This window comes from Schistocerca serialis, chromosome 3 (genome assembly GCF_023864345.2).
Source record: "Schistocerca serialis cubense isolate TAMUIC-IGC-003099 chromosome 3, iqSchSeri2.2, whole genome shotgun sequence".
Taxonomy (NCBI): Eukaryota; Metazoa; Arthropoda; class Insecta; order Orthoptera; family Acrididae; genus Schistocerca; species Schistocerca serialis.
In genome coordinates this window covers 101,057,861-101,081,078 of record NC_064640.1, presented here as the reverse complement: position 1 = coordinate 101,081,078, position 23,218 = coordinate 101,057,861, and the positions used below count along the sequence as shown (strand labels likewise).

At 40.6% G+C, this 23,218-nt stretch overlaps 1 protein-coding gene across 4 annotated transcripts in view; it reads left to right on the top strand.

Moving 5' to 3' along the window:
- The window catches only part of LOC126469768 (transcriptional activator protein Pur-beta), a 345,938-nt gene extending 324,018 nt beyond the window's left edge, over positions 1-21,920 (top strand). For all 4 annotated transcript variants that reach the window (XM_050096991.1, XM_050096993.1, XM_050096990.1 and 1 more), the window contains one exon: positions 19,946-21,920. In XM_050096991.1, coding sequence (XP_049952948.1) covers positions 19,946-20,098 — 153 coding nt within the window. In that variant the 3' untranslated portion in view covers positions 20,099-21,920. The remainder of the gene's footprint in view (positions 1-19,945) is intronic.
- Positions 21,921-23,218: the final 1,298 nt, after the last annotated feature.

The following is a 23,218-nucleotide window of genomic DNA, read 5'->3' as shown; positions in this document are numbered from 1 at the left end:
TTAAATTTCCTTGCATGGCATGCTCTTGTAGCATTTGTGCCTTTAAAGTGGTCGAGTGTTCTCCTTTTGGAATCTCAGTGGCTGTTGGAGACATCTCCTGGCAGCATTCCTGTAAGTTGTTTGAACATTTTATACAATCGAAAGAGAGTAGACAGTGCAAAATGTTGAAGCAAGTATGGCTATAGGAAAAATGTAAGTCTGTAGAATTGTGTATGACTAGGGGAAAGATAGGTGCCACGAATAGGATAATTAAAGATTCACTGGAAGAAAAGAGGAGCATCTGAATGAAAGTGAAGAACTCGGTTGGCAATCCAGTAATAAGCAAAGAAGGGAAGACAGCAAGGCAGAAAGAATATCTGGAGGGTCTATACAAAGGAAACAAACCTGAAGGCAGTATTATAGAGGTAGAAGAGAATTAGGATGAAACTGAGATTGGAACTATGATACTGCAAGAATAAGACCTAAATCAAACAAGGCCCCAGGAGTAGACAACATTCCCTCAAAATTAGTGAGGTCCTGGGAGAGCCAGAAATGACAAAACTATTCTACTGTATATGCAATGTATATGATACAGACAAATTAACCTCAGACTTCAAGAACACTGTAATAACTCATATTCCAAAGAAGAAAGGTGCTGACAAGGGTGATTATTAAATTCTGTAATAAGTCATATTTTCAAAACAGTGACATGAATTATTTATCTATAAATGGAAAAACTGGCAGAAGCCAACCTCAGGGAATATTGCTTTAAGCCCTCAAGAAATGTAGGAGCTTCTTCTTCTTCTTCTTCTTCTGCATTGTGAAACTTCTTCAATAATTCTTTGACAGTTATCATGATTTAACACTCAAGCTTTCCATCCACTACAGCATATTGTCTGCAAGTCGTCCATGACTCCATCTATTCATCTAGTTCTCAGTTGACCCTGTCCTCTGTCACCCCTGGATTTCCAACTAATATCCTTTTAGTTACTTTCATATCACCAATGCATGCCATTTGTCCCACCCATTTCAAACTCACTGATTTCACTGAACTAATAAGCGGATGTATATATGAAGACATGCACTGAAAAATGGGCTAACTGTCAAATGTAAAAGCTTAGAGATAAGCATTGCTATCTCTTCCTGGGTACAGGAACTATCAAAATTGATATTGGTCTAATCCCTAAATATCACATTAGGATATTTAGGGAAGAGACCAATGTCAGTTTTGATAGTTACCGTACCTAGCAACACATGGCAACACTTATCTCCAACTCTTGTGTGTGTGTGTGTGTGTGTGTGTGTGTGTGTGTGTGTGTGTGTGTGTGTGTGTGTAATTTACAGGTTATGATTGTACCTGTTGTACCTACTCTTCCAAATCCCTCTTTCACAGGTTGAGCAAAAAATTCTTTGAAGTACCTTTCTGACAAAGCCATCTAGCATGCCCACATCTTTTGATGTTAATGACCAAGTTTCCGAGGCATATGTAAGCACTGGTCTAAAAAGTGTATAATAAATCATTATTTCTTTAATACAAAAGGGGCTATGTTAGCTGCTATTAATGTCTGTTTAACTTATCTCATATACTTAATCTGCTAAAATCTTTCAAAAGTATAATTGTCCACAGTTATTGAAGGTGGCGTGTTCTCCTTGCATGCTATTCCATTAACCGTGTAGTTTGTTTTCTATTGGTTTATATTGAGTCTTATATTCCCATTTGTCTGCTCGTGTGTGATGAATTTATCCTTTGCCTTCATAGTTCTTGCAACTATATGTATATCATCACCATAAGCTAGTATCTGCACAGATTTGTAAACTATAGTTTCTCTACTGAGCAGGTTGGCACCCCTCATGACTTTCTCCATTATTATACTACTCTGTACCTCATTCGTTATCATTCTCATACTCACAAACCTTAATAATTTTTCAGGAGTTCCTAGTTCAGTCAAGGTGCAGCACATTTGCTTTCTATCTAGGGTACCATATGTTAATTTGTAGTCGATGAAAAGGTGACACATGCAAATTCTAAATTCAGTTGTCTTTTCTAAAATATGTCGTAGGGTGAAGATCTGATCTACTGTTGATTTCTGTGGGAGAAATCCACACTTGTATGAGCTAATATATCTCTCTGAACAATTTGTAGGAGACAGTCAAGCAGTAGATAGGAAAATGATTTATAGTGTATTCCAAGTTTAGCAACATAATTCCTTGATAGTTCTCTGTTCCAACATATCTCCTTTGTTGTATTCGTGGCAAATAATTTCTTCTTTCCACTCCTGGAGCATTCCCTTCTTGCCCCATACTGAAATCACCTGTTTTGGGAGAATGCCTTCTGACTGCCACCTTGTATGAACGGTTCTGCTGTAATATGATCTGTTTGTGGTGACCTATTGCTTTTCATTTTCTTCAAAGCAATTCTCATCTTTTCCAGAGTTGGTGAGCCATTATTTTCGTAGTTCTTTGATGTTTGCTTTCATCTATCCTCTCTTTTTTCATTGATAGAAATGAGGGATCCTCTTTTCGTCATACTCATTTCTTTATAAACTTGCTCTTATACTGTTTGTTTCTAAGGTTCTTCTGTATGCTACATTCTTTTCATCTGTTGATATCTCACACTCAGTATCAAACCAAGGAGATCTTATGCACCTTGTTTCAGTACCCAGTGTTTCATTTGTTGATGTCTCCACTGTATTCTTTATTATTTCCCATTGCTCCTCGATGTTGCCACACTCTTCAGTCCTTTAAAGTATCTGTGATATATTTTCCTGGTATTGCTTTCCAATTGCAAAGGATTCTAGAGTTTTTACATTCTGTTTCTGTTCTATGCATTTAGATTTCAGCACTAACTCATACCTATATCAAAAAGTGGTTTGAATCTACATTTGGGCCTCTGAAACTCATCATGTCCAAGAGGTCTGACTTATGTCTTCCATCAGTCAACACATGTTAAGTCTGGTTAATAATGTTCCCATTTGGTGACTTCCATGTTCCTTTTTATGTATCTTTTATGTTCATGCAGAAATAATGAGGTGCCCCCAATCATTTTTCAGAATGCTGTGAATAAGACTAGCCTTCATCCATTGTCATTGCTTATAATACGTTTGTTATGGGGTCCAACTGTTGGTTTAAATATTTCCCCTTCCCACTTGAGAATGTAGACCACCAGCAAGTATTGTTACATTGTGGACTGGACAGTCATCATATGTTATTTTCAGGAGTTCATAAAACAAGTCCTTTTTGTCTTTCTTAGCTTCCTCAGTTGGTGCATGGTCATTGATTATGGAATAATTGAAAAATTTCCCCATTATCCTCAGTGTTGTTAGCCTAGTACTGATACGTGTGAGCCCAATTGCAAGGTTGTTAAGGTGTTGGTGTACCACAGATGCTGTACTGAATTCATGCTTATCCGCACTACCACTACAGAACATGCTAGCTTCTCAGTTTTCTAAGATTCCACTTCCAACAGTATAGTATTGTGGGTCTGCCTTGATGCAAAGCACTTTTGTTATTTATTTATTTCCGAACTAGTTTCACTTCCAGTCCACCTTACTTCTTGTAGAGCTATAATACTTCGATTGGGTTTCATTGTTAGATCTGCTAACATTCTCGGACCTCTTGGGTTATACAGAGACTTCACTTTGCAGGTTCCTGTGTATGAATCAGATTTGTGTTTTTTGTTTCTACTCTTTCTTCCACCATTGGTTTGTCCGTTATCATTGTCCTGTCCATCACCATGTTTGTCACCATTGATCAATCCAGCTTCTTTTTGTTGAAATTTAGTGACATGAGTTCTTTTTATGGAGTGGGTTGTCAGCCCTACATCCAATCTATTCCAGAAGAGGATTGCTATTTTTTAATCAGCGTTTTCTTCTCTTAGCCTTTGGGGAGCCATCCCCACATACTACCGAGCAGCAGCATCAGAGCCCTATTAGCTGCTACTTTTCAATGTTCCTGCTGGGCTTTCAAAGCTGCCGTAATATTCCCAGGACACACAGTCCCCATTGCACATCACTCCAAGGGCAGTCTCATACTCTGTGTGGTTGCCCGTCTTCCATATTGTGGACAAGGGATTGGACTTTGAGAGGCAAAATGTAGGAACATGCTAGGTGATATTTACCCTACACTTTCTATTATAAGATAAACTGAAGAAAGGCAAATTTACATTGACCAATAAACACCCAATTCTTTAAAGAATCGAACTCCTAATACATAAAACAGCTACAAATGCCTGATTACTTTACAAATGAATTAATGTGTTAAATATTTGCCATTGAACATGTTAGTGAGAAAAAGTTTAGAAAACATTTGAAATTATGTATAACGTTTGCTGGAAGTCACTAAGTGCTCTCACTATGAAAAGCTGGATAAGTACAGGGTTATTACAAATGATTGAAGCGATTTCACAGCTCTACAATAACTTTATTATTTGAGATATTTTCACAATGCTTTGCACACACATACAAAAACTCAAAAAGTTTTTTTAGGCATTCACAAATGTTCGATATGTGCCCCTTTAGTGATTCGGCAGACATCAAGCCGATAATCAAGTTCCTCTCACACTCGGCGCAGCATGTCCCCATCAATGAGTTCGAAACGGTAAGGCTTCTGCTTTAGCCTTTTCCGTAAGATTTTCCAAACCGTCGGCTGTGGTACGTTTAGCTCCCTGCTTGCTTTATTCGTCGACTTCCGCGGGCTACGCGTGAAACTTGCCCGCACGCGTTCAATCGTTTCTTCGCTCACTGCAGGCCGGCCCGTTGATTTCCCCTTACAGAGGCATCCAGAAGCTTTAAACTGCGCATACCATCGCCGAATGGAGTTAGCAGTTGGTGGATCTTTGTTGAACTTCGTCCTGAAGTGTCGTTGCACTGTCATGACTGACTGATGTGAGTGCGTTTCAAGCACGACATACGCTTTCTCGGCTCCTGTCGCCATTTTGTCTCACTGCGCTCTCGAGCGCTCTGGCGGCAGAAACCTGAAGTGCGGCTTCAGCTGAACAAAACTTTATTAGTTTTTCTACGTACCTGTAGTGTGTCGTGACCATATGTCAATGAATGGAGCTACAGTGAATTTATGAAATCGCTTCAATCATTTGTAATAGCCCTGTATAGTCGGGGTAATTTGTGCTCCATTCTAAGCAAAAGCAAATTTTTCACACACCTCGATGTTTATGATGTCATATTTCATGAAATACATGCTGTGCACTGATATAATTTTGCAGATACAGTCAGTGATATAATTACATATATACTGTCTGCAAAGTATGTTGCAAATAGTGTTAGCAGTAAATAAGTAATAAATTAAAACATCATGCCTGACACTGAAATTTTACTGCATGAAGAGCTTAAATGTAGTAAGCGATAAACCTTTTTCCTTCCCTCATTTCGTGGGGGATGTCAGCAAGACAAACACATCAAATTAATTCACAATTGTGAATAAGGACTACCATCTGTTGTAGAATGGAATGACGACAACGAAAACTTGTATTGGATCGGGACTCGAACCCAGATTTCCCACTTATCGCGAGCAGTCAACCAGACTGTGAACTATGACTTGTCATGTCCACTACACCCTTTGATGCTCTTTTGTTTTTCAGAGCACTTACTGATATTCCATGAAATTCACATTCTCTCAATGTTTTACAGCATTGGTGGATGTGATGGTGAGTTTTTAATAAATTGAGTGCCAGACCCCAATCCTTGTTCAAATTGAAGCCTCTGTCCTGGTTTATAAGGTTTTATGACACCTTTATTTCGATAGACTGTTGTTGTTGGTGGTGGTCTTCAGCCCAAGGTCTCTTTGGATGCAGCTCTCCACATTATTCTACCCTGTGCAAGCTACTTCACCTCCAAACAACAACCCACATTCACTTGAACCTACTTCCTGTATCTGCCTCATGGTCTTCCTCTTCAGTTTTTACCCACACACTTTCCTCCATTTCTAAATTGACGATTCCTTGTTGTCACAGAATGCGGCCTATCAGATGATCCCTTCTTTTTCTCCCTAGTTCTATTCAGTGCTTGCGATAATCTTCAGCATTCTTCTGTAGCACCACATTTCGAAAGCTTCTGTTCTCTTCTTATTGAACTGCTTATCTTCCATGTTTCACTTCCTTACAACACAACACTTCAGACAAATGCCTTCAGAAAAGAGTAACACTTAAATTTATATTCAGTGTTAACAAATTTCTATTCTTCAGAAATGCTTTTCTTGCCGTTTCCAGTATACATTTTATATCCTCCCTACTTCATCTATCATCAGCTATTTTACTGCCTGAGTAACAAAACTCGTATACTACTTTCAATGTCTCATTTCCTGGTCCAATTCTGTCAGCATTGCATGATTTAATTTGACTACATTCCATTACGCTTGTTTTGCTTTTGTTAATGTTAAGCTTACATCCTCTTTTCAAGATACTGTCCATTCTGTTCAACTGCACTTCCAAATCCTTTACTGTCCCTGACAGAACTATAATGTCATCTGAAAATCTCAGAAGTTTTATTTCTTTTCCCTGAACTTCAATTCCCTCTCTAAATTTTTCTCTGGTTTCCTATACTGCTTGCTCAATGTACAAATTGAATAATATCAGGGATAAGTTACTCACTGCCTTCCCAACGACTGTTTCCCTTTCACACTCTTCAACTTGTATAACTGCAATTAGTTTTTTGTACAAGCTGTATATAACCTTTCGCTCCCTGTATTTTACCCCTTCTACCTTCACAATCTCAAAGAATGTAGTTCAGTCAATATTGTGAAAAGCTTTGTCTACGTCTACAAAAGCCATAAATGTTGGTTTGCCTTTCTTTAACCTATCTTCTAAGATAAGTCATAGGGTCAGTATTGCCTCTTGTGTTCCAACCCAGAACCCAAACTGATTTTCCTCAAGGTCGGCTTCTACAAGGTTTTCCATTTATCTATAAATAATTCTTGTCAATATTATGAAATGATAAACTGGTACTTACCATATAATGGAAATGTTGAGTTACAGACAGGCACAACAGGAAGACTGCTAAACAAGTAAGCTTTTGGCCAAAAAACCTTCTTCAAAATCTCTCTCTCACACACACACACACACACACACACACACACACACACACACACAAATTCATGCAAATGTAACTCTGACACAATGACCACTTTCTCTGGCTGTCACTGTTTTGCAAAAACAATGTATTAAACTAATAATTTGTTGTTATTCACTCCTGTCAGCACCTCCCTTCTTTGGAAGAGGAGTTATCACAGTGTTTTCGAAGTCAGAGGGCATTTCGTTCCTCTCATATACCTTGCATACAAGGTAGATAGTTGTGTTATTTCTTGCTCTCCCAAGGATCTCGGTAATTCTGAGGGAGTTTTGTCTACACCAAGGGCCTTGTTTTGGCTTAGGTCTGTCAGTACTCTGTCAAATTCTTCTTATAGTGCCATATCTCCAATTTCATCCTTATCTACATCCTCTTCTCTTTCCTTAATACTGCTAGAAGTTCATTTATCTTGTACAGTCCCTCTATATATCCCTTCCACATTTCAGCTTCCCCTTCTTTGTTTAATACTGGTTTTCCATCTAAGCTCTTGATATTCATGCATCTATTTCTCTTTTCTCCATGGGATTATTTTAATTTTCCTGTAAACATTATCTGTCTGTACCTAGTTATAAATGCTTAAATTTGTCTTCTACCCATTCCTGCTTAGCCATTTTGCGCTTTCCGTCAGTCTCATTTTTAGATGTACATGTTCACTTTAGTCTGCCTCATTTGCTGCATTGTAATGTTTCCTCTTTCATCAATTAAATTGTATCTATATTTGCCAAAATTCAACATAATATTAACACAACAGCTGTCAACATGATTATGCGCCAAGCGAGCCTGGCACTACTATGAGAGAGCATTCCTGACAATCAAATAAGTGCTAGTTGTCATTTCAAGAGTGCATCTCTATATTTATGCTTCATCTGTACTCCTCATATTCGTGAGAATGAGTTAACTATATGGAATAGTCCCAAGCAGAATCAATGCAGTTGAAAAAGTCTGCATGCCTGAAAGCGAAACTGAGTCACTTGTACAAAAAGACAAGACAAAATGCAGGGAGCCATGTATTAATTAATCTCATTGATAAACATCTGGGTGATGATTCATTCATTATAGCAATAATTTCACGTGTGGACAACAATAAGATGATTTTTCATAATTTTAATATCATTGTCTATTGATAGATAAATGTCAGTCTTATGAATAAAATCAAGAGGAAGATGATAACTTCTCTCATTGAGTATGGCACACCATATAACAACATTAAATCTCCTTCCTGTAAGACCTGTAGTTAGTAATATTGTTGACACCTACATGTCAGCTAGAAAGTACTTGAAATGCATTATCAGCAAGTGCATTGGGAAGTGTAAACACTGCATTGACAGCTCTGCACACTTTTTACACCAGCTCAAATCCCACTGTCTGTATTCATGGAACTATTTGTGGAAAAGTTCTCATCTACTTATTTCTTGTTTGACAGAAAATGTTATTAACAAACAGATGATGTGGCAATGGTTACTCCATTATCACTTGTTTTGGCAAACATATACATCTAAAACTTTGCGATATGGATCGAAAAAAAACTTGAAAAGAGGGCCTTGTAACAGTTAAACTCTATCCATTACAATATAAAATCCCTGATGGAACTTGAAATAAATGTTTCCTCAATATGTAGACAGATCCCTGGGTCACAGTGTAGTTCCTGTCAGTTGGAGTGGGTAGAGATCTTTTTTTGGCAACAGTAATAAGCTAATAATTGGATCCTTTTACCAACCTCCCAACTCTTGTGATACAGTTGCTGAAAGGTTCAAAGAAAACTTGAGTTTAATTTCAGACATGTACCCTACTCATACAGTTATAGTTTGTGGCGACTTTAATTTACCCCTGACATGTTGGCAAAAATACATTTTTAAATCCAGAGGTATGCACAAAACATCATACAAAATCGTGCTAAACGCATTCTCAGAAAATTATTTTGAGCAGTTAGTTTGTTAGCCCATGTGAATAGTAAACAGTTGTGAAAACACACTTGACCTCTTAGCAGCAAATAATTCTGAACTAATAACAAGCATCAAAACAGGTACAGGGATTAGTGAACACAGGGTTGTTGAAGCGAGGTTGAATATTGTAACCCCAAAATCCTCCAAAAATAAATGAAAAATATGCCTATTAAAAAAAGCAGGTAAAAATTCACTTGACGTATTCCTGAGAGATAATGTCCACTCCTCCCAAATTAACACTGTAAATGTAGACCAGATGTGGCATGAAATCAAAGAAATAGTATTGACGGCATTTGAGAGATTCATACCAAATAAATTAATAAACAATGGAACTGATCCTCCTTGGTACACAAAAGGGGTCAGAACACTGCTGCAGAAACAATGAAAAAAGCATACCAAATTTAAATTAATGCAAAATCTCCAAGAGTGGCGAGCTTTTCAGAAGCTCGAAATTTAGTGTGGACATCAATGCTAGATGCTTATAATAGTTTCCACAATGAAATTTGTTCCTAAACCTGGCAGAAAATCCAGAGAGATTATGGCCGTATGTAAAGTACGCTAGCATCAAGACACTGTCAATACCTTCTCTGTGTGATAGCAATGGATATACTATCGACGACAGTGCTGTGAAAGCAGAGTTACTAAACACAGCCTTTCGAAATTCCTTCACCAAAAAAGACGAAGTAAATATTCCAGAATTCGAATCAAGAACAGCTGCCAACATGAGTAACTTAAAGTAGATATCTTCAGAGTAATGAAGCAACTTGAATTACTGTGTACCAGTTGGGTTCCTTTCAGAGTATGCTAATGCAATAGCTCCATACTTAACAATCGTATACAACTGCTCACTCAGTGAAAGATATATACCCAAAGACTGGAAAGTTGTACAGGTCACACCAAAAATAGGAGTAATCCACTAAATTACAGGCCTGTATCATAATGTCAATATGCAGCAAGATTTTGGAACATATATTGTGTTCAAACATTATGAATAACCTTGAAGAGAATGGTGTATTGAGACAGAATCAACACAGATTTAGAAAACATCATTTTTGTGAAACACAACTAGCTCTTTACACATATGATGTGTGGTTTACTATTGACAAGGCATTTCAAATTGGTTCTGTGTTTCTAGATTTCCAAAAGGCTTTTGACACTGTACCACAGAAGTGGCTTGTAGTGAAATTGCATGCTTATGGAATATACCTCAGTTATGCGACTGAATTCATGATTTCCTTTCAGAGAGGTCACAGTTTGTAGTAACTGATGGAAAGTCATCAAGTAAAACAGTAATGATTTCTGTCATTTCCCAAGGTAGTGTTATAGGCGCTCTACTGTTTCTTATCTATATAAACAATTTAGGAGACAATCTGAGCAACCATCTTAGGTTGTTTGCTGATGATGCTGTCATTTATCGTCTAGTAAAGTCATCAGAAGATCAAAACAAGTTGCAAAATGATTTAGAAGAGAGATCTGGATGCTGCAAAAATTCGCAATTGACCATAAATAATGAAACAGAAAATGTTGTGGGGAAGGAAGACCAAAGAGACTGCCTACACTACACTTGTCCGTCCATTTTTGTAGTACTGCTGCGTGGTATGGGTTCCTTACCAGATAAGATTAATGGAGTACATTCAGAAAGTTCAGAGAAAAGCAGCACATTTTGTATTATTGAAAATAGGGGAGAGAATGTCACTGACATGATACAGGATTTGAGGTGGATATCATCAAAACAAAGGCATTTTTCGTTTTGGCAGAATCTTCTCATGAAATTTCAATCACCGACTTCCTCCTCTAAATGTGTAAATATTTTGTTGACACTGACCTACAAAGGGAGAAATGATCATCATAAAGTAAGGGAATCGGAACTCACATGGGAGGATATGGGTGTTTGTTTTTTCCGCATGTTGTTAGAGATAAGAATAATAGAAAATTATTGTGAAGGTTGTTCGATGAACCCTCAGTCAGGCACTTAAGTGTGATTTGCAGAGTGTACATGTAGATATAGAAAAGAAATAATGACATAACTTGTATAAAAGAAGACATTGGTTGATAGGACACAATCTGAAGCATGAAGGTATCATCAATTTGATTATCAGAGAAAGGGCTTGAATACAGTAAGCAGATTCAGACAGGTGCAGGTTCAGTAGTTACGCAGAGATGATGATGCTGCACAGGATACACTAGTGTGGAGAGCAGCACCATTCTAGTATTTGGACAGAAGACCACAACAGTAGTGTGGATTATTTGGAAGTGAGCGCGGCAGGTGCTGGAAATATTTGCTGAGGCTTACACATAAAATTGAGTGACCACAACACAGACATTTCCCCCGGATTGTGAAGTACAAATATACAAATTTCAGGAGTGTAGTGACATCTGTAATGGAACTTGGGCAACTCATCATATTCACTCACTCAAAAAATCACCTTTAATAGAACGTCATAGGAAACATTTCATAGGACCGAAAAGGACCACATCTGAGTTAATTTCTGATATGAAGACACATTATCAAAGTTATTTTTTGTGTTATATATTAGAAAAACTGGATTGGAATGTTTAAAACAAATTGAGAGGAATGCTGTCACAGGGACTATGTTTAATCTAGGTCACATGTTGGAATCCTTTGATTGGGCAATTGTTGTTGTTGTGGTCTTCAGCCCTGAGACTGGTTTGATGCAGCTCTCCATGCTACTCTATCCTGTGCAAGCCTCTTCATCTCCCAGCACCTTCTGAATCTGCTTAGTGTATTCATCTCTTGGTCTCCCTCTACGATTTTTACCCTCCATGCTGCCCTCCAGTACTAAATTGGTGATCCCTTGATGCCTCAGAACATGTCCTACCAACCGATCCCTTCTTCTAGTCAAGTTGTGCCACAAACTCCTCTTCTCTCCAATTCTATTCAATACCTCCTCATTAGTTATGTGATCTACCCATCTAATCTTCAGCATTCTTCTGTAGCACCACATTTCGAAAGATTCTATCCTCTTCTGTTTATCGTCCATGTTTCACTTCCATACGTGGCTACACTCCATACAAATACTTTCAGAAACGACTTCCTGACACTTAAATCAATACTCGATGTTAACAAATTTCTCTTCTTCAGAAACGCTTTCCTTGCCATTGCCAGTCTACATTTTATATCCTCTCTACTTCGACCATCATCAGTTATTTTGCTCCCCAAATAGCAAAACTCCTTTACTACTTTAAGTGTCTCATTTCCTAATCTAATTCCCACTGCATCACCCGACTTAATTCGACTACATTCCATTATCCTCGTTTTGCTTTTGTTGATATTCATCTTATACCCTCCTTTCAAGACACTGTCCATTCCGTTCAACTGGTCTTCCAAGTCCTTTGCTGTCTCTGACAGAATTACAATGTCATCGGCGAACCTCAAAGTTTTTATTTCTTCTCCATGGATTTTAATACCTACTCCGAACTTTTCTTTCGTGTCCTTTGTCATATCATTTCTTCAATCAAGCTCATGCTTGTTTCATGTTACAGTAGTACCAGGAAAGATGTTTGCAGAAAACAACGAGTTCTGAAGGGGCTATGGTGAAGGGTTTGGGAGATAATGAGGGATACTTCTAGAATATTAGAACATTGGTTGTGATTGTGTGAAAAAAATACTGAGGGTATTTTGTAATTGAACATTTTGGACACTTGCGCATCAGAAGTATTTTCTGGACATAGCATGCTTAAGCCGTAGATAATCCTCACATAAAACCAACTTCACAGGACAGCAGAAGCTATTAAGCTAATCTGACAGTTTTTCCATACATGTGTTCAGTAAATTTAACATACAATTTTGAAGTTGGACTCAGACTCCATGTTTTATTTCATTGCGTGAAATTCTTCTGATTTGAACAATGACCTTTCTCTAGGTTTTTCAATTTTAAATTGTGCAACTGATGATTATAAAGACACATACTTCTTTCTTTTTGTGAACTCTGCAGTAATTGAAAGAATAACATGATATGTTCATCCCGTACATTGTGTTCTTCTTTATAATCTGGGAAACATTGGCAGTGGTCTGTAACACATTTACAGTCCTTTACACTACAGTTCTAATATTGACAGACCTTCACAGTACAGTTCCAATATTTACAGTTTGCATTAACCGACTGATAATACTGCAGTGTTTTGTGTGTGTGTGTGTGTGTGTGTGTGTGTGTGTGTGTGTGTGAATATTTGATGAATATTTGATGTGTGTGCATACTGTTGTGTGAGTTATTGTTACTTACTCTAGATATGACAGATATTGAAAACATGAACTCATGTGATTTATCATCTGAAAATGGAAGTCTGGTAACGTCTGAATCATTTGAGGTAATAGTTATTATGATATGTGGTTTTCAGTATTTCACTCCCTCGAGCAATGGTCCCCCCAGGGGGTCCACAACTCTTTCGTGGATACGTGCGTGGCGAGCACGGGGCCCCGAGCCATTGCAGCCTTCTTTCTCTCCCGGGCTGCATTTCCTTTCCCTTCCCCTCCTTTCCCCTCCATACCCCTTTCCCCTCGCCCTCTCCTCTCCCTCTATTGGTGTCCTTGCTTATGTTGGCCCCCGCTATCCTCCTGGTTCTGTTGGTTTTACACTCTGGCTTTGTTGCGTAATCATCTCCTCCTTTTGGCATTCCTTGGTCCCCCTCTGGGGTTTGACCTCCATTCCAAAATTTCTCTTCCGTAGTGTGAGCCATTTGGGGAAGAGCACCTTACCTAGTGTCTCCGACGTGTGCCCTCCTAGTATATTCCACCTTTTCTTCTACGTCGTTGTCTGATGCTAGGGTGCATAGCCAGCACGGTAGCCAGCCCGTGTGGTGGGGTCGCTATGTACCCTTTTGGTTGAGCCCCCTGAACACACAGGGATCACACTTCTGATACCTGCGCTGTGACCTCCTCATGCATGCCTTGGAGTGGTTGCTCGTCATCCTGGAGCATCGGAACTCCCGGCAATGGCCGCCGTGCCAGACGGCCCTTGCTGTGGCTGGGTGGCGCCCGTGAGGAGAGCCCCTGATCGGAGTGGGTGGTATCAGGGCGGACGCTATGCAGATGAAACGCATAAGGGTCCAAACCTCTGGCCGCTCTTCTGCGGCCGTCTCTCCGCGTGGTACTGATTCCTCAAGTGCTGCTTCTCTTGCCCCTTCGGCCTTCCCTTCCGTGGCTACCCCCTGGGAGGAGGGTCAGGCCCGTCGTCTAGGGGCAAAACCTTTCCCCCGTTATCTAGTTTGCACCAGGACTGATGGAGATACTTTCACCAGTGTCAAACCTTTATTCTTTGTGGAACACATTGAAGACAAGTTTGGCGAAGTGGACTCCCTGAGCAAGATGCGGTCGGGTTCATTACTGATAAAAACTGCTTCGGCTGCCCAATCTGCGGCCCTTCGTGCCTGTACCCATCTTGGCACAATTCCCGTGTCCATTACCCCTCACCAGTCTCTAAATATGGTACAAGGTGTGATTTTTCACAGAGACCTCATCCTTCAAACTGATGAGGAACTTCGGGACAATCTCGGACGGCGGGGTGTTCACTTTGTTCGGCGTGTTCAGAAGGGTCCTAAAGATAATCGTATTGATACTGGTGCCTTTATCCTGGCCTTTGAAGGGGATACCCTTCCTGAGAAAGTTAAGATTATGGTCTATCGCTGTGATGTGAAGCCGTACATCCCACCTCCTATGCGGTGTTTTAAGTGCTTGCGTTTTGGCCACATGTCTTCTCGCTGTACCCAGGACCCTCTCTGTGGTGACTGTGGACGTCCACTCCATGAGGGGAGTCCCTGTGTTCCCCCTCCTGTATGTGTAAATTGTCATGGTAGTCATTCTCCACGTTCAGCAGATTGCCCAGTCTATAAGAAAGAAAAAAAGATACAGGAGTATAAGTCTCTTGATCGTTTAAGCTACACAGAGGCCCGTAAGAAATATGCACGATTGCACCCTGTGTCCATGACATCTAGTTACGCCTTGGTTACATCTTCATCCCTTCCTCCCCCTTCCTTACCCCCGTCCCGGACCCCTCTCCTTCCCCCCTCCCCTGCGGCTCCCACACCTTCTCCTCTGGGCGCCGCTCCCCCTCCCCAGCCGGAGAAGTGTCCCACTCCTTCGGCGTCTGCCGGTCAAGGGCGCCTCTCCCGGGATGCCCCTTCCCGGCACCTTCCAGGTCAAAGGTCTGCTGCAGCGCGGCGACCGCGAGAGCCGCGGTCTATCGGCCCCCAGGTCGCCCGGTCTCTTTCTGTTCCTGATCTTGCTGCAGCTGGCTCCATTATGCCACACAGCCCTCCTCGATCTCAGTTTGAAAAGAAGAAGAAACATAAGTCCCGGGACAAAGAGCCTCTGGTGTCACCGGAGGTCCCTTCCCCGGCTTCACAACCGGATTCTGACCTGTCGTTTATGGATGTCGCCCCCTCCTTGTCGGTGACGGGTGGGGACCCGGCGGTATGACTGGATTTAGCGTGTTCAGCCCTCATTTAAACCATCGTTCTGTGGTTCTCCAATGGAATTGTAATGGCTACTATCGTCACCTTCTGGAATTGAAATCCCTTCTTTCGTCCTACTCTGCAGCTTGTGTGGTTCTCCAGGAATCTCATTTTACTGATGCTCACTCACCGACCCTCCGTGGGTTCCGTGTTTTCTGTCGAAATCGGGTCGGACCCTTGCGGGCTTCTGGTGGCGTTTGTACGTTGGTCCGTACAGACATTGCTAGCACGTGGATTCCTCTCCAAACTACATTGGAAGCAGTTGCTGTTAGGGTCCACTTAGACTCTGCAGTCACAGTATGCAATCTTTATCTCCCTCCTGACAGGACTCTTACACCTGCTGCCTTAACCACCCTTCTTCAGCAACTTCCTCCTCCCTTCCTCCTCCTTGGGGATTTTAATGCTCATCATCCTTTGTGGGGCAGTGCCTTTCCATCTAGACGAGGTCTTCTTATCGACCAATTTATTGCAGACCACGACCTGTGCCTTCTTAATGATGGCTCCCCTACTCATTTCAGTGCTGGTCATGGTACCTTTTCTGCCATTGATCTTTCTCTTTCTTCTCCCTCTCTCCTCCCTTCATTACACTGGTCGCCACACGACGACCTTTGTGATAGTGACCATTTCCCGTTGATTATCACGCTCCCTTCCCGCTCCCCGATGGAGAGGTTACCTCGTTGGTCTTTCCACCGCGCCGATTGGCCTCTATATACTGCACAGGTCGAGTTTTCTCCCTCTTTGTCGGGTTGTATTGATGACGTCCTACGTGACGTGTCTGACGCGATTGTTCGCGCTGCTAACCTTGCTGTCCCGCGCTCATCTGGACAATTTCGTCGTCGGCAAGTCCCGTGGTGGAGTACGGCCATTGCCATTGCCATCCGTGATCGCCGTCGAGCTTTGCAACAGTTTAAGAGGCGCCCATCTGTAGCCAGCCTTTCTACCTTTAAGCGCCTTCGCTCTAAAGCCCGTTATTTAATCAAACAGAGCAAGCGGATATGTTGGGAACGATTCGTTTCTTCCCTTGGTTCCACTGTCCCTCTGTCACGGGTATGGGCTACATTTCGCTCTCTCCAAGGTTGCCATCGGCAGTCCACCCTCCCAGGCCTTCACCTCCCAGATGGCATTTGTACGGACCCATTAGTTCTCGCAGAACATCTTGCGACCCATTTTGCAGTGGCATCAGCGTCGGCCTCCTATCCAGCTGCTTTCCTTCATCAAAAACAGCAGGCTGAAGCTGTCACCTTATGTTTCACCACTTGTGAGTCAGAATCTTACAACGAACCTTTCACTGAATGGGAATTTCTTTCTGCTCTATCTGCTTCTCATGATACGGCTCCTGGCCCAGATTCCATTCATAACCAGCTGCTTCAACATCTCAGTGCTCCACAACGGCACCATCTTCTTCGGGTGTTTAACCGTATCTGGCTCCAGGGTGACTTCCCTTCTCAGTGGAGGGATAGCATTGTGGTTCCTGTCCTTAAGCCTGGTCAGAACCCCCTATCTGTTGACAGCTATCGGCCAATTAGTTTGACCAATGTTGGTTGTAAGTTACTTGAACGGCTGGTAGCCCGTCGGCTCACTTGGGTCCTCGAATCTCGGGATCTATTGTCCCCTTACCAGTGTGGCTTTCGAGAGGGACGATCTCCAATCGATCATTTGCTTCGCTTGGAATCCGCAGTTCGGCAGGCTTTTTCCCAGCGCCGCCATTTGGTTGCAGTGTTTTTTGACCTTCGCAAGGCCTATGACACGGCCTGGCGCCATCACATCTTACTAACCCTTCATCAGTGGGGTCTTCGGGGCCCACTCCCGATTTTTATCCGCCAGTTCCTGATCCATCGGTCATTCAGAGTTCGAGTTGGTACTGCTTTTAGTTCTCCACGGACCCAGGAGACGGGCATCCCACAGGGTTCTGTCTTGAGTGTCCTTCTTTTCCTCATTGCTATCGATGGACTTGTGGCCTCTGTCGGTCCCTTGGTCGCCCCTGCCCTGTATGTGGATGATTTCTGCATTTGGGTTAGTTCCTCCTCGATGCCATCTGCAGAACGGCAGCTCCAGGTGGCTATACGGCGTGCCTCTGCATGGACCCTCTCCCACGGGTTTCAATTCTCTCCTTTAAAATCGCGGGTGGTCCACTTCTGTCGCCGTACTACGGTCCACCCTGATCCAGAGCTCTATCTCGCTGCACAAAGATTGCCTGTGGTTCCACAGTTTCGTTTCCTAGGTCTTCTTTTCGACAACAAGCTCACTTGGCTGCCCCATATCAGACTCCTGAAGGTAGGATGTTTCCGTAAACTCAATGTCCTTCGCTTCCTTGCCCACTCCTCCTGGGGTGCGGACCGTTCCCTCCTCCTCCGTCTTTATCGTGCTCTAGTTCTGTCACGTTTGGATTATGGTTGTCAAGTTTATGGTTCAGCTGCTCCTTCCACGCTGCACGTGCTGGATCCAGTCCACCATCGTGGTATCCGTTTGGCCACCGGTGCCTTCCCTACTAGCCCTGTTGATAGTCTCCTGGTTGAAGCTGGGATCCCCCCCCTTTCTGTTCGGCGGTCCCAGCTTCTGGTGTCTTATGCCCTTACTATCCGTTCTTCTCCCGCTCATCCTTCCTATTCTATCCTATTCCCAGACCATGGACGTCGCCCGCCTGACTCCCGCCCTCGGGCGGGTTTACCGGTTGGGCTGCGCCTTGCGTCTCTTACCCGTGATTTTCGGCTTCCTTCTTTGTCCTGTCTTCCTCGCTCCCTCCCCTCCACCCCTCCTTGGTTAGTTCCTCGGCCTCGAATTCGGATGGATCTCCGCCGCGGTCCGAAAGATTCCATCCCCCCGGTGGTGTTCCGTTCCTTTTTCCGCCACATTTTATGGGAGTTTCGGGATGCTGTTGTTTTTTACACTGATGGTTCTAAATCTGCTGATCATGTTGGGTATGCCTTCACGTCCTTTGTTGGAACGGAAAATCATCTACTGCCACCCTCATGTGGGGTGTTTACTGCGGAATTGATGGCAATTTCCCGGGCCCTTACCTTTATTAAACAATCCCAACACAACCGCGTTTTGTTATGTACGGACTCGATGAGTGGCCTTCTTGCTATTGACCGGTGTTTTTCGCGCCATCCCTTGGTCTCTGCCATCCATGACCATCTCGCTGATCTTCACCGTGCTGCTTGTTCCATTGACTTCCTATGGGTCCCGGGCCATGTGGGTATCCCGGGTAATGAGCTCGCTGATCGTTTGGCTGGGGGAGCAGTTACTTACCCCCCGTTTTCTGTAACCCCTCCTGCAGCGGATTTACGGCTTCACATCAAATCCCACTTTGCACAGTCATGGGCCAATTCTTGGGAGGCTACTCCACTGTCTAATAAACTTCGTGCCATTAAGGTGAATACAGGCCCATGGCGTTCTTCCTTTAGCCTCTCCCGCAAGGACTCGACCACACTGTGTCGTCTCCGCATTGGCCATACCAGGCTGACCCATGGTTTCCTTTTGCCTGATGAGCCACCCCCGCTATGTGGTTGTGGAGCCTTCCAGTCAGTGGCCCACATTTTGGTTGAATGCCCCCTTCTTTTGGCTCTGCGTGCTAAGTACAGACTCCCCCACACTTTACCTTTGATGTTGGCTGACGATTCCCGGATGGTCTCTCTGGTTCTAGGTTTCCTCCGGGAGAGTGGTTTTTATTCTCAGTTTTAAAGTTTTTAATCTCCCTCTGGTGTTGGGGCAGGGCGGTGAGTGTTTGGGTGTCTCCCACTGTAGGCAGTGTTCAGAGATTCCCGATTCACCTCCCTGACCGGAATCCTCTTTTCTTTCCCTTTTACTCTGTTTTTACCCCTTCTTTTTAAGGCTTGGTTAGTTTTTCTATTCCCATACGTACTTTCTGCATTATAGCAGTTGTACCTTTTAAGTCATAGGTGGTCTTGCCTATGCTGTTTCAGCATAGTGTTGGGTTCGTTCTCTTGCCAACTTCCCTCATTTGTTTTTACTAATGACAACGTGACTGCCCTTTTACGTTTCCCCTTTATCCGTTTTATTTTTCTGACTATACTGAGATGTCCCGTTAGCAGAATGGAGTCTATTTGAAACAAGGGACTGATGACCTTGATGTTTGGTCCCTTTAACCTCAAACAACCAACCAACCAATCGAGCAATGGTGGTGAAATATATTCATATACAGAAATGAGTCAAAGTGTCACGTTTTATTATAGGTCATATGAGAAACATACTCTGTACATAATTATGATGGTATTATTGCAGCCAACTGATATTAATTATTTTTTTTTATTTTTTATTTATTTATTTTTTTTTTTCAAATGATGATATTAGCAGTAATGTTGGTTGAGAATTATTAATATAACTGATGGGAATATGTCAACATATCATTGAGTTGTGTAACTTTAAAGACTGCCATTACTACTAGTAACATTTTGTATTGTTTTCAAATTTATGCATAGAAGCAAAGACAGTAATATTAACTATTTCATACTTCAGGTGAAGACTAATTTCCGGACAGCTATCACAGTTCCAGAGAAGTCCTGGGCACGATTTAGAGATATATTTGCAGATTACTGTGAAAAAATGAAGGAAGGTGGTGAGAAAGTGTCTGTAGGTGGTGGATCAGAAGGTGGACCTAACACGAAGTGAGGTTTACCTTCCTCCTAGGGTGCATTCAAAAACACTTCCATCCAATGAATCAAGACTCCAGAGAAAGGAAAGCATAGATTGTCTTCAAATTTATGGAATTCCATAGGTGATTGTAAAAGTTTCTGGATTTTCATGCAAGATGATTAGTAAAAGTTTGAGTATGTATAAATAAGCAAGATTTATGTCCAGGAGAAACAGTGAACACTTTTGCAGATGGCCCTAGAGAGTAATGAGCAGATTATGTATAACTAGTTGAGTTTCACAAATTTGATGTACTTGGAGTGGGTAAGGTTTTATGAAGAAATGTTATATTGCCAAATTGACTTCGAATCTTAATTTACATCATTAATGGAACAGAGGAAATAGTTTTTTTTTAATTTATTTGCTTGAGATTATATCATTTATGATGAGAGTGTAAAAAAAAAAGCTGAAAAACCACAAAAAAAAGATTATGGAGTTAGTTAAATGGGTGGAGGAATTAAGCTGAAGGAAGCTGAATGATTGCTTTTTTGTGTAGAAAGGTTATAGATGGAAGTTGTATATCAAATTATTATGGAAGTATATTTCTTTGGAAGTTCACTAATTTGTAAATAGTATATGGAACAGAATGACAAAGGACAAAGAGAGTCTCTGAGCACTGTTAGAGGTCTGTTGCTTTATTTCTGTTAATAGGTACTGTTGTTTGTTGTTTGAATCAGAGTTAAAGGTTACTAGTTAGTAATGAGTTGCGAGTCTATAAATCTTGACAGAATTCAGAGACAATGTGGTCAGCTGATTTAGAAAGAGCATTACAAAGAAAGTGATATCAGAAAGTTTCATATATTAAACAATGTATGAAAACTAGTTTAAAGTTAAAATGACGCTTTCCAGTAATTTTACACATGTAAACAGCATTAGAAGATTATTATAAAATGTTATTAAGTTAAATGTTATGATGCATAAAAATTTTATTGAATTGATACTGAAAGAAATTTTAATGTGAAATATTTGTGGAGTTATTGTTAACCACACTTTATTTTTTAATAAAGTTTGTAAATTACTACAAGAGTACCAGTTGTAATCCAATTTGGTCGTATATAAAATTTTGTTTGCAGTTAACTGTTTTATCAGTGACCTTCCAGGCATCAGTTTTCTTCTGTTAAGACATAGTAACAGTAATGTCAAATAGTTTAGCCATAATAGTTTGGTTTTCTCTATATTTAAAATTTTATTGCTACAATATCATTGTGGAAAGTGGGTACAAACGTTTGATTTTCACATAACTTAGTTACATGGGAACTTGAGGACTCAGAAGGCTGTGCCATATTTCTTTGAAGTAGGGTGTCAATTACGTTTTGTCACATCTGATTACACATTGGCATTATGATAATTGCTTTAAAAGTGAAATGTGCAGTGATAAGCCATTGTGAGAAGACCGTGCTCTTCAACTTACATTTCCTTCATCACAATAAACTTACTATCTCATTGCTTAATGTACTGTCATGTTGGATAGCTGTTGCGAAGAGTGATATTGAAACTATTTTCAGACAAACTGAAGTGATAAGTGTTGCAGCCTGGTGCTGTAACAGGTTTAGTATTCAAGAAATTTGGATTTAGGTTTAGCTGTTGCTTTTTTATGGTTCAGCAGGCATGGGATTTGTAGTTTACTGATTTAGTGTTGGAACTTTTCTTGTGGATTGTTTTTGACTATTGAGGAAACAGTTAGTTTGAGGTTGAACTATGCATCTGTCTCCTCATACTTGATTCTTTTAAAACATACAGTTATGTTTGTTGAACTCTGATTTTGGATTCAAATAAATAATTAATATTTTGGAGTGACTAATTTCATTGTAGTTTGCTTATTAAAGAAAGTAGATAATGATTCACCATATTCATTATCTAAACACCTTTGGTTTACAGTGATGAGTTACAAAAAAAAGTACAATGTGTGATAAAGCCATTGGTCAGAAAAGGACTTTATACTGCATTGATTCACTTCATTACAACACTGCCTTCAGTATTCTGCCATTAGTATAGCTTATATATTTCATTGTGAATTTGAGGGCAATTTAGAATCAGCAGTAACAGATTTAAGGTAATAAATAAAGAGCTGCTGTAACATTGTTAAGGTGTTGTTGTTAATACTGTTGTTGGTGTTTTGAATATGTCTGAATGTCTTTCAAGGCCTCATTACCTATGCAAATGGAATAAGTGAGTAAACTGTGCAGTATTTTTCCTATACATTAAGTTGTAATTTGTGTCAAATAATGTATATGGTGGTTCACTATAAGTAAATTTCCTCAGAAAGTCATAATTAAATAAGTGATATTGTTTGTTAGCTTTAATCCAGATGATATTATCCAATTGTTGAATTTGGACAATTTTATTTTGGGAAAATTTGTTCACATTTCAGGAGTTACGGATTGCAGTGCTGTGAGTAATGTTGAGATCTCTCAACTGATGCAATCAAAATGTAATCAGCTAAAAAGTTGAGCAATTTATTTTAAATGACTATTGAGAAAAATGCATAGAACTGTGATTTCTGAATCAGAATTTTCTTAAGTCGTATTCTATTTTACCAGCACATCGACCAAACAACAAATTAAAAAAGAGAAACAATTCTACATTCATTTTTAAATTAGAAAAAACTTAATACTTTATACAAGCTTTACAAATTTTACAAGAGTACTTTGTGAAATTTTGATTTTTTAAATAATGTTAACATGTTTGTTATTTACAATGTTACAGCAGATAATACACGATTATTATGCACAGGAGTAATGTGTTGAAAAGTTTTCTTCCAGAAAATTTCTGGTTGTATAGGTGGCAAACCAACAGTTTGTCTAGACAGCTTGAGTTTACTGTGATATTTTGTCACTATAAAATAAGATTTCCCAATTGCATTTTCTTAAATACTGTAAAATACCTAACAAATAACTGATACAATGATTTCATTTATAAAAAACCAGAACTTGGATCTGTAACTTTAATCACCTTCATAGATGAAAATTATAGTAGGTTTATCTGTTCCAATGCAAAAAGATTAGGGAATGTGTTTTCTTTGCTAAATTTAAAGTTTTAATTTTGCGTATGTATAATTGTGTGTGTGTGTGTGTGTGTGTGTGTGTGTGTGTGTGTGTG